Below are 13049 nucleotides of genomic sequence, written 5' to 3' on the forward strand. Positions count from 1 at the left end.
CCTTCTCACCCTTTAAATCAAATATGATTCTCATTTTCAATTTTAGAGGTGTTTTCTAAGCTTAACTTAACTGACAGTTTCTGCTACAAGAAGGGCACCTCAGATCATTGGAGTTATCCATGCTATTAATTGCATTTCTAAATGATATGATTTATCTAACAATAAAATTAAATATAAATACCTAAGATTATCTTGCTCTTCTGATCTGAGCTAGTAAGCAACATTGATATTTTGGTAGCATTTCAATTATATTATTTTTATTTATACTCGTATTTATTAATATGCTGAATTAGATTTTATTTTTTTCACTTGTATTTATTTGATATTACATTTTGTCCTGTTTTACTGTTGAATTTATTTCAGTTTAAGTACTTAAATAAAAAAGCTAAACAAATATTGTCTGGGCAGCTAATGAAAATAAAATATGTTGTTAGCCAATATTTTGTATTTTTTTTATTTTTTATTTCAGCTTTATTTCAAATAAAGAAAATGTTTAATTCTATTGCATTTTCATATTGAGAGCAATGCATAAAAGAGGCAATAATAACAACGTATTAGCATGGAAAATAAATAAAGAAAAACACAGTAAGTTACCATATATTAAGAATTACTAATATATATATATATATATATATATATAATTATTTTTGTTAGTTCTTTCACACTATCTAACCGTTCAGAAGAAAACAGGAAATGTAATTCAGCTTCATGTGTTATTAGTTGTTTCATTGTAAATTACCTCTGATAATAGAACAGCTTGCAGGGGGCCTTTCAATTTGAACTCTCGCTCTCTCCGGGAAATGATATGAGATGGAACCAAAGCAAGGAAGGGTATTACATAGCCTCTGTGTCAGTGATTCCCATTATTACAGGAGTAACAGCAGTGAGAGACACAAACACCCTCACACGCACACTTATCAAGCGTATCAGTGCACACTAGAGGAAGGCTCCTGGTAAACCATTTCTTCATTCACACTTTCATTCAGTAATTAATTTCTTGTCAGGCCAGTAATGTGGCAAACAGTCATGTGGTGAATTGAAACAGTTAAACACCCTGCTGATCGAGAGCTGAGGCCTGTCATGTACTCATAAGTGCTTATTGATCCACTGAAGCCCTGGACACAGACAGAAATGTCAAGTTAATCATTTTACACAGTGGTACAAGACAAAGCCACAGCTCTGTATGACTTTAAGGGCTGTGCATGAACCTTTGTAGCTCACAGTATTAAAAAGCCTCATTTTAATTGGCATCTTCTCTTTGTAAACCCTAATATGAAACAACAAAGAACTAAATATATGTGCAATTTAGTCAAATAGACTACACGCATGTGTGGAAGCGGGAAGCATGAGGCTTCTTTTTATCAATACCATAGATCAGACCAAAGGAGACGACAGACAGACTCTAATTATGTATGCCGACAGAGTACACTGTAAAAAAAAACTGTAATTTTACGGAATTTTACTGTTTTATTTTACAGTTTTTTCCACGTAATTTTGAAATACAGTTTAAAATTGTAAAATTACAGAAAGAGACTGTAAATTTACATATCTTATGTAAAATCACATGAAAAACATGTCAATGTGCATAACGTCCCAAAAATATTTTTGAAGATTTATTTCACATAATGCGCTATATTTATATGTAGTATGTGCAGTATGTGTGTGTGTGTGTACGTGTGTGTGTGGCATTAATAATATAATGCCATATTTTTTAATAGATTAAAAATATAAATAACAACTGTACAAAAGTTAACGTTCATTATTATTATTATTATTATTATTACTATTGATATAATATGTTGTATATGTAGCCTACATTGCGTGTTTGCATAAAAGAGCAGGTTAATCCTTTTTTGAACAGGTTTGTTGAAAAATCCTTCTCGAAAGAATCGTATTTCCAAAGTACTGTCAACTGACCACATCTTCTTCCGCTTGTCAAAATAGTTCTGCTCAGTTTGGTGTTTTATTACGGATTTATTCTCATAGTACCGTTTCATAATTTGATATAATAATATAATAATATGCTGATATTAAAATTAAAAAAAATAAAAAATGTAATATTCGAACTGAAGGAATTCCCGCCCTAGCGCAAGGACACATTCTCCTCCAAGCACGCAGTGGAGCTGCTGGGCGCGCAGAAGGAATAACTCGACCTTCAGTTTCACGGTCAATCTTCAATCTGAGGCGAAAATAAGCAGGTAAAGTTCATGTTTTCTCATTTTGGTCATTACTAAATGCTATTTCTACTATATATGAGTTCTAAAATTTAGAATGTTTACCTTTTTGAATCGTTAAACCAGTAACGTATTTCAAACTTCGGCGCTGACCAGTGCCGTTAGTCGTTAAGTGTGGGTAACGTTAACTTCTAATGTTATTTTGTCCCTGAGGGAAAAACAGGCTTACTTTAAGGAAAGTCGTTAGCTGGTTGTCTACGATACTGTTATTAAATATTATTATCATTTGTGGTTTAAGAACTCATAAATTTAACAGTTAGCTCAGTTAATGTTAAGTTCGAATATGTAGATGTTGCCAACTTTACCGAACTTCGACGCATAATGCAGTGTTTTTAATCAGTTTTGATATACATAATAGTAGGCGTCGTCTAAAAGCAAAAAAAAAAAAAAAATCATATTTTTCGAGGCGAGATTGGATGAAAATTCTGAATTTAGAAACAGACTCATTAGGACCAGCGCTTAAAGTGACGCGCGATTTGAAACGTTATGTTCGTCTGCATTTCTCCCTCTTCAAGCACTGGTTATTACGCTTGTATAATGAAATTCACTTAACTACTTTAATTTGTCTGCATGTTTTACTCTTTTACTTCCAGATATAGTCTTATTGAGGGTCTGAAATATCGTTACAGTCAGTATTTAATCACTTTTTAATAAATTATTTCTGTTGGTTACCCTTTATATCTGTCTATCGGTTAAGCAAATATTTAAAATATTAAAAGTGTTTCAAAAAGCTGGTGAAACCATTGACCAGTTAAAATTGTGAATGAAAAAACAATGTCTGCAGTGTGTCATCTGAGAATTCATATAACCTTGTAATCTTGTAATCTACGCCTAGGGAAAAAAGTTTCACAACTTCTGTTTTAATCACCCTTCTATAATTAAAGACTGTTATAGCTTATAGGGATTATTGATAGACTCACTGATAGGGATGAACAGGTGGCGCAGATAAGGTTCAGAACCATAGATATAAAACATTTATCAATATATTTCTTTGTATTTTTGTAGATTTCCTTAAAATTTCACATTTACATGCTTTTTTTCTCCTTACAGATAAGTTCAGTGAGTGCTAAAACCATGGTCAACATGAAAGGGTGAGTTGCAAAATGCAAAGATGTTCACATATTACACTTGTAATAGTTGTGGTGTTTACGGTTTATGAACTTTATGTTTTCTGTTCACCCAGTCATAGTTAACGACCACATCACCATCTTCTGCAACGCTCTGATGTTTGCTTCATACAACTGCTTGAACATTTCATACCCAGGAAACCAAGGAGAAACGCAAGAGATTGTGCAAAGGTAAAAACACACACTCATACACTCACTCTCACACATATCACACTCACACGTGTGTTCTCACACACACTCACACTTTTTCAACACACACTGAATTACGCATCCTTACATACACTCACTCTAACACACACACTCTCACACACAGTCACACACGCACCCACACACAGTCACACATGCCTACTCACACACACAGACACTCACATACACGCAGTCACACACACACATCCTCACACTCACATACACATTCTCTCACATGCATTCTCACACACACACTCAATGTCACATATGCATCCTCACACTCTCACATATACACACGGTCACACACACATCCTCAAACTGACACACTCTCACATACACACACTCACAAATGCATCTTCACACTCGCACACTCACGTCCACATTTGCACACATGCATCCTCACACACACACACACACACTCACTCTCTCAAATGCATCCTCACACTTACATACTCTCAGATACACACACTCTCAGAAACGTTTCCTCACTCATACACACACTCTCACACGCATCATCACACACACAGTTACACAGTTTCACATACTCTAACAAATGCATCCTTACACTCACACACTCTCACACACGCATCCTCACACACACTCTCACACACATTCTAATACAAACATCCACACACTCTAACATAGACAGTTACACATGCAACCTCACACACATTCTCTCTCTCACACACACACACTCTCACACGCATCTTCACACACAGTTATACACTTTCACATATTCTTACAAATGCATCCTTACACTCACACACTCTCACACACGCATCCTCTCACACACACTTCCTTATACAAACATCCAAACATTCTCACATAGACAGTCACACACACTCTCACACACACTAACATACTCTCACACGCATCCCCACACAACCTTCTAGGGCTGCATAATTAATCACATGCGTTTTTCAGGCGTGTCTCGTCATTAAAGTCGGTCCTGTGATTAGTAGTAAATATCCATCACCTGTTTTCAAATTAAGCAACATTTAATAAACAGAGCTGTAGTTCACTGACAAGCTATGCAGTATCCTGTTCATAATCTAATGCGATTCATCTGCAAATGCATCTGACAACTGCATGTGGTTAATTGTGCAGCCCTACATGCATCCTCACACTCTCATCCTCACACAACACACTCTCTTACATTGTCACAACCTTCTTAGTCTGCCTCACACACAACTACCTCTCACATACTTCTTCACAACATCCACCACAAGCATGCCCTTTACAAGTTCTTATTGTTCTGCTTTTATTTTAAATATATTCACAGCATATGGTACAGTCCATGTTTTATTACTAAATATGTTTTTTTTACTCAACAGATTCCTTTTTAAGATGAACCCCGAGAAGGGATCGAAAGTGGAGAAGACCACATCGAGAAAGAAATCAGCAGTCAGTCCAAAGGTTCTTTCACTGATTAACAAGATTGCGGACTTTGAAAGGATGGAGTAAAACTTGGAGTGTCAGATCTTCCTACATTGCCTAGCAGAAATTCTTGACAGTGTCAAAGACTTAAAATACTTGCTGATTATTTGCTTTCATGGTTGATTTTTTTTTTTTTTAATGCATCATCTGTTGTCAAGATGAATTAATCTGTTCACAGGTGGTTCAGTTTTAAGGACAAATTAATTCTTATTTTTTATTTGTTTACCAATTTGCTATATTGTTGCAGTTTTGAACAATTCTTTTGTGTGTTGTTGCAGTTATTAAATATATATATATATATATATATATATATATATATATATATATATATATATATATACTGTTGCAGTTATGAAAAAAAACTGAATTGTATGTGGTTGCAGTTGTGATCTAATTTAAACTTTTGGGCTTATTTTTTTATTGGAATATTGTTGCAGTTTAGCTATAATCTCTATACTGGTATATTGTTGCAGTTTTGTACAAAGAATATTAGTAAATTGCAGTCCTGAACAAACTATTTGTATATTCTTGCAGATTGGTCAATAAATTATTAAAACACATTTTTGCACTTACGGCTGATTATTTGAATTAAAGCAGTGTTCAAACTTTATGATAATTTAATGGTTTTTTTCTTATTAACTTTCCACAATATTTATGTAAAACATCTTATCAAACATTAAAAGCTGAAGAAAATACAGAAAATATGTAAAATTACAGCAAAAAACTGTATTTTTGAATTACGGAAAATTACTGTTACTTAATGTGCACGTTATTTAACGGTAATTTTCCGGCACCCCAGCTGCCGGAATTTTACCGTTTTTTTACGGGATTTTTTTTTACAGTGTATTGCGCAATCAAGGGTCTTACTGTGAAGACTGTGAAATTTGTCTTGCTTTAAATGAGAGCTTAAAAAGCTACTTTCAGCTGAACTGCAGTGAAGCCATTGATACGTTCGCAAAACCTCTTCCAGCATTGATCCATCATTTAAGCCTTTAGATGAAGCCATGCCACCCCGTTGCTCCTGCTCAGCACGATCACTCTGGCAGCAAAATGTGGGATTTTCAGTGTGATTAATGTCATATAAACTGGTTTAATTACATGGGATGATGTAGTGCCAGCAGAAGAGACAGAGTGAGTTGTTGTGATCTTCATCCTTCATTTTTGAAAACTGAGGCTTGTTCATGTTTCGCATTAGGTGCTGCTAATTAGTAGGCTATTTAATGATAATTATTAAATCATGACCAGGCCCACACAGAAGCGCCACAGACACCTGTCACTGATGATTCTTTACATGTCCCCTGTCTTTGCATATTTGTTTATTAAATATTTGGCTAATCTGATGCTTATCTGTAATACACCCAAGGCCAGTTTAACAGATTTCATCATGTTTACGTTCAATCTGCTAAAAAAGTGCAGATTCTTCCCTAAAATCAGCACTAAAACTGCTAAAAGACTGCAAAAGCCTGGGCCTGATTATGAATTAATAACCGTGCAATATCACAATAGCAAGAGTGCTGACTCACTGAATGTCACTAATGATGTTAAAACTTGATATTGCTTTTAAACAGTTAAATAAACAATTAGTAACTTACAATTTAGACAGTTTTTCTGGATACTTGGTGTATTTTTTAAATTAATGAGTGGTTTAAAAAAAATATGTGGATGAATGATTCAGAAATGAATCAGTGTTTTTAATCAGAATGTTGAGTGAGTGATTCAATGTCTCACTCATGATCACTTGGTCGGTACAGGAATGAATCAGTGCTTTGAATAAATCGGTTGAGTAAATTATTCTATGTTTACATGGACATCAGTAATCTAATTAAATACCTTATTCTGAATAAGACAATATTATGTGTAAGATGTTTATATGAATTGCTTTTAGAATATTACTCTGTTCCTGTTCCCATTATGTTCCTGCTCTTTTATTTGCTGTCAAATGGTTGTCCAAAATGTGGCGAAAAGTCCTACTCAACGTTAATAGTGTGATTAAGGAGTGTACATGTCTATAGTGCACTTCAATAATGCGACTAAAATAGGAATACTCCACATGTCCTAATTCGATTTGTGTTTACTTTGAGAATGACTTTAGCTGGATTAAGGTAATCAAACTTCTCTGTTTACATGGTAGATTTTTAATCAAAGCATTGTCTTATTCTAGTTCAAATCTGAATATTATTGTCCATGTAAACGTACCCAATGACTCACTCATAACTATTTGATTGGTTTTAAACAAACTGGTTGCATGAATGATTTAGTGTCTCTCTCATAATCACTTGTGTCATTCATAAATATATATATATATATTTTTTTTTTTTCACAAATTAGTCGAGTGAATAATTAAATGGCTCATTCATTATCACTTTTTTCATTCATGAATGAATCAGTGTTTTTAAGTTGCATGAATGATTCAGTGACTCACTCATGATCACTTATTCGGCACATGAATGAATCAGTGTTCTGAATAAATAGGTTGATATGAATGATTTATTGACTCATTCATCACTTGTTTTGAACATAACTGAATCAGATTGAATGATTCAATGACTCACTCACTTCATAAATGAAGGAATCAGTATTTTTAAAATAAATTGGGTCAGTAAGTAACTCAATGACTCACTCATAATCAGTAGTTTTGTTCAAGCATGAATCAGTGTAATTATTCTTTAATGACTCACTTATGATCACTTGTTTTGGTCCTGAATATTTCAGTGTTCAGTGAACAAATCAGTTCAATTACACACTCGTTACACACACTAAACCACCTACTGGCATATGGACATAACCAGCAACAACACAGACACTGCAATATCCCCACCATTTCACAGACTGACAGTCTCAGCCAACTGAATCTGAGGACTGGAACTATTGCATAATATAATCATATACCCTAAACACCATTCTGTTTGTAATGACACAAATGCTACTGCGGCATGACAGCATACATTTTTCCAGCTCTCTTTTTATTTACTGGTTTGTGCCCATGAAAACAAGAATTACAATTCTGCAGAAAATGAGAACAACAAAACACAGTGCATTCCATAGTAAGCTGTTGGCAGTTGTTTAGTGATTTCTCTATTGATTGTTTTTAATTTTATGTTGGAACAGATTGGATTTTCAGTCTCCCTGGCCATGTTATAAGTGAAAGAGCCTGGCCATGTAAAGCTATGGCTCGGGCTGTGTTTATGACTCACTGAATGGCCCTCTGGCTGAATTATGATTGCAGGAGTCTTAAACCTCTGCCTTGCATGGCCTTCTCACGCACATTATGTACTGAGAGTTTGTAAATCACAATTCTTGGAAGGAAAAGTAACAGGGAAGTATAAATCATTCTCATGGCCAGGCTAACCTGACAATGAAAGCCTCCTTATTTGTAATACATTTTTACCATAGACCTTTCCTCTCCATTGTATTGCTTGTTATTATCTGCTGTTTCTCACAGGTATGACATGTCAAGCTCGCACCTCGTATACAGAAGACGAGGTGTTGTGGGGTCACCGCTTCCTGCCCGTCATGTCTCTGGAAGAGGGCTTCTTTCGGGTGGACTACTCCCAGTTTCACAGCACCTTCGAGGTTCCCACGCCACCCTACAGCGTGAAAGAGTACGAGGAGAAATCCTCGCTCCTCTCCCCACTGGACACGCCGAACAGGGAGCGGGTGTTTTCAATGGACTGCCTGGAAGCAGGTGAGGATGGGGCGCATCCCGGAAGCGCTTCTTGCAAGCTGCCCAGCAAACTCCAGAAAATGAGCTCGTCTGGTAGAGAAGATCTGCAGAGAAAGGTGCTACGCTTGAGTTCGCAGCCACCTGAAAAGGCTTCAAGCACGGGGGACCTTCCTCTTAAACTACAGCGCCTCGGCTCCAGCCCTGGGCAGGCTGATGGAGAGGCACGATTCCACCTCAAAGCCCTCAAGGTGGGTTTCCAGCCCATGGCCATGTCCACGGGGGACCTCCACCAGAGAAGTCTGCCTCCCACCCCAGCGGCCATCCCCACACACCCCCACGGTCCTCCACACACGCCTGGTGGACGTCCAGAGGACAACTTGCCTCCCAAATTAAGGAAGATGAATGCAGATCGCTGACCTAGAAGTGCTTTTAAAACTTTCTCCTAGTCTGAGAGCAGTTTTCCATGTTTATGTACAATGAGCACAGACAACTGTGTCCAGATTAGAGCAAAATTATTGTTTTGTTTGGAACTAAATAAGGACTCCTGTAGAGTAACAGCAACAAGTCAGGAATTAGCTTTCTGACCGCACAATGAATGAGTATTTGCATTGGCTTGCACTGCAAAAGTAATAACTTATTTTTAATTAGTATTTTTGACTTTTACAGTAAAGGGTCTAAAAATCGTTGAAAAATGATTTATTTTAAAAAGTTTAATGCCTGAAGATCCTGGAAACAAAATAAACAAAATAAAAACACTTGAAAAAAGATACATTTACTTAAATGAAACACATTATATACTGTATATACTTAAAGTGTGGTGTCAGTAAGATTTCTTGTTTTGTTTTGTTGTTGTAAGAAATTAATACTTTTATTTTGCACTGGTGCATTAAACTGATTAAAAGTGACTATGAAGATTTACTTCACAAAAAATGTTATTTGAAATAAATGCGGTTCTGGTGAACTTTTTCAATCTAAGTCCTAAAATAAAAAAGGTATTGCAGTATCCATTCAATACCGATTGAGATTACAAATATTGAGCAGCACAACTTGATAATAATGATAACTGTTTCTTGAGCAGCAAATCAGCATATATGAATGATTTCTGAAGGATCATGTGACACTTATCACTGATCATGCGAGTAATGATTTTGAAGATTCTGTTTTATCATAACAGGAATAAAATACATTTAGAAATATATTAAAATAGAAAAAATATTATTTTTTAAAATGAAATAATATTTCACAATAGTACTGTTTTTACTGTATTTTTGTTCTAATAAATGCACCCTTTGTTAACAAAATGTTACTGATCCAAAACTTTGGGGGGAACAATACACCTAAATTAAAGATACTTTATTTGAAAACAAGTCTGAGTATCTTATGCATCGTTGATTCTCAAATAATGTTTGATAATTTCAATGATTTTCTTTAGATATTTTAGCTGTAAAATTAGAACAGAATTACTTGTTAAAAATAGAATGTTCTGCAGTGTGAGAACAAGGTGGGGGTGCATAACTAGTAGAAAGCACGAGAAGAAACATTTAATTGGTTTTTATTATTATATTTATTTTTTGGTTTGTTTGTCTTTTTCTTTCCTTCTATCTTTTTCTTTCTTTATTTCTTTCTTTCTTTGAGGAAGCACAAAACTCCAGCTGGATGTACTGTGGTTTGAATTCTTTAGCTGTTTACTGGTGACTATACGGTCACCCAGTGTGTATCACTCACACACTTAGTAATATCACAAATATACACAATTACAATATGTGCATGCCTACTTCTCATCTCTAGCTGTGTACCATACAACCCTCTGTCATCCCTAGTTACAATTAATAAATTATATTCAGCTGCAACATAGAATGTGTTTAGTTGTCTCTCTGGTACAGAAGAATCAAAGACATAATATTTTAAAGCATACACATCTCTGGCACATAAAACTTTAAAGTTTAGTATTTAAAAGTATTTTATAAAATGCTCTCTTGTGACAATTTATGTATTGCACAAAAGGTCGTTACATTGCCATTAAAGAGGATGCATTATGCTGAATTAATCATTACATCCTCAAGTCCAAACAGCTTGTTCATTAATAATGTCTGTTGAATCTTGTACTTTAATTAAAAATTAATGCATCTGTAGAAATGTTTAATGGCCATTGGATTTTGACACTGGCATAGAGAGAAATCTTCAAATGGACACTACACACTTCTTGTGGATTCATACAACATAGAAACTAATGGAAAATCGGTTCCAAGAGAAAAAGGAAATGGAATTCATAAATCCCGTCAATGCATTAAAATCTGACAATGTCTGGATGTAATCACTAGACTGGTGACATATTCATATTCAAACAATCTTTCTGTCACCTTGTTTGCTGTGTGGGGTGAACTTTTGATGCCCTAATCATTATTACGGTAGGAAAGAAACACATTAAATGCCCATTTTGTTTTAAAATGATCCATTAGGAGCTTTCGCGGTGATTGGTTGAGAGGATAATCATTGTGGTGCTTACTGGTGATTGAAAGTGTAGTGATTGGTTGACAGAGTAAGTAATTAGAGGAGTCATCAGGTCAGACAGGAATGGATGACTTGGACAATTCCATCAAAGTACATCAAGATCTGAACACAATTTATTAAGGGAGAATAAATATAGTGGAAAAATAGTAGTAGTATTAATGGTCAATGATGAAAATTGGAAATCTATTTTTTTTTAATCCTTCTTTAAAACAAGTTCTGTAATCTACTATATATATATATATATATATATATATATATATATATATATATATATATATATATATATATATATATATATATATATATATATATTTAAAAACATTCATAATTTGCTAATCAAACACATTGATTAAATGCCTCTTAAAATGTCAAGTGTTCTTACCATTAATCACGAACTAAAGAAAAAAAACTGCTTAAGCAGATTGAATACACTTGAAACATGCTCATCATTATTTTTCAAATGTTAGAAATAAAAAATCAGGAATCAGGAATACTGACCTGAACTAACCCTTCCTTTTCATAAAAAGGTTATAACATGTAATAATAATTAAAATAACTTACCTTGATACACCTGATAAGCCTATACGGGTTAAATAGATCACACTGCCTTTTTAAGAAGTAGTTAAATTCCAAAGGTTTTATAATCCTCTTAAATGTGTTCTTATTTCTGGTTGTGTATGTACTTGTACAACATGGGAGAGTTGGTTTAAATTTTTATAAGAAAGAAAGAAAAGAAAGTGTGCTTTCAGCACCATGGACAGGGCTCTGTGATGGCTGCTTGAATGAAAAGCATGTCCATTTAACACCTCAGCTCTGCAGAAAATAAGTGAGAGTGAAAAGCTGAGAAGACACTGAGAAGGGTTGAAAGGTAAAGATTGAAATACAGAAGGGACAAAGAGAGAAAAAGAGGTCTCAACGGACAGTGCTCAGATGTTGAATGAGTTTTAGGTTTCACTGCAGGGTTTCACTGCAGAAGTGACATATTGCTGGGACGCAGAGAGCTAAAAGGTGAGAATGAAAGATAGAAGACGAAAGTAAACAGTGAAGTATTGATAGAAGGTGGGGGAGGAAGATGTATGTCTGTGCATTTGTATTTATGAAAAAAAGCATGACGTGTTAGATTATCAAAAGAAAGAAATCACCTCATTTTTTTGACCATGCAGGTGCATAAACACACAGACCTAAATAACTAGAGAAACCCATGTCATGCTATTTCATATTTTCACACCTTTATTAAAACAGGTGCAGAAGATCATTCTTGAGAGACTATCTAGACTAGATCATGTTACTCTTTTCATCTTTTCACATCTGAGTTTCAGAAATGACAGTTTTCTCCAGCTCATTTCTCACGGTGTCTAAAAGCTGAGGAGACTAATAACGCTGACAGACTGCTGGTGTAAAAATACTTCTGACATTAAAGTTTCAGAAGAACTTAGAAGGGTGAAGGAAAGGAATAGGACATGAAGAGTCAAACTATCTGAAAGATCTGGTGAAGTTGAAGGATTAATCTGGACAGAGAGACAGCAGTGTCCAGCAGCAGACGGACACTCTCAGGCCTGATTACCTGAATGTCTCTCAGGAGAAGTTAATAATCAAGACCGGTAATGATTAACACCATCTATTACGGTGCTCTGGAAAATTCAATACCGATTGGTCAGACACAGTATTTGGTATCTTTAATATACATTGTCCATGGCAACACTGATAATATAGTCAGACTTGTGGTTTGTTGCTAAGCTGATTGTTTTGTAGCTACACTGTAGTGGATTTCTTTTTTTTTTTTTTCTTTTTTTTACCAAAGTGGATTTCTTTTCATAGCTGTCAAAAATAAACATTTGCTGAAAAATATCTCACTTAAGCCATCCAAACTTGTAGATGATTTTGTTTCTT

The 13049-nt window shown here is 34.9% G+C and overlaps 1 protein-coding gene and 1 long non-coding RNA gene across 2 annotated transcripts in view; both read left to right on the top strand.

Annotated features, from left to right (window-relative positions):
• LOC113097496 (G protein-activated inward rectifier potassium channel 1-like) overlaps nucleotides 1–9410 on the top strand; it is a 30576-nt gene extending 21166 nt beyond the window's left edge. The window contains exon 3 of the mRNA XM_026262712.1: nucleotides 8427–9410. Coding sequence (XP_026118497.1) covers nucleotides 8427–9064 — 638 coding nt within the window. The 3' untranslated portion in view covers nucleotides 9065–9410. The remainder of the gene's footprint in view (nucleotides 1–8426) is intronic.
• On the top strand, nucleotides 1772–5185 carry LOC113097498 (uncharacterized). The gene is made up of 4 exons (XR_003288886.1): nucleotides 1772–2198; nucleotides 3285–3325; nucleotides 3418–3532; nucleotides 4882–5185. It is a non-coding gene; the product is annotated as an uncharacterized LOC113097498 (long non-coding RNA).
• Nucleotides 9411–13049: the final 3639 nt, after the last annotated feature.

Source organism: Carassius auratus, unplaced genomic scaffold (genome assembly GCF_003368295.1).
Source record: "Carassius auratus strain Wakin unplaced genomic scaffold, ASM336829v1 scaf_tig00216320, whole genome shotgun sequence".
Taxonomy (NCBI): Eukaryota; Metazoa; Chordata; class Actinopteri; order Cypriniformes; family Cyprinidae; genus Carassius; species Carassius auratus.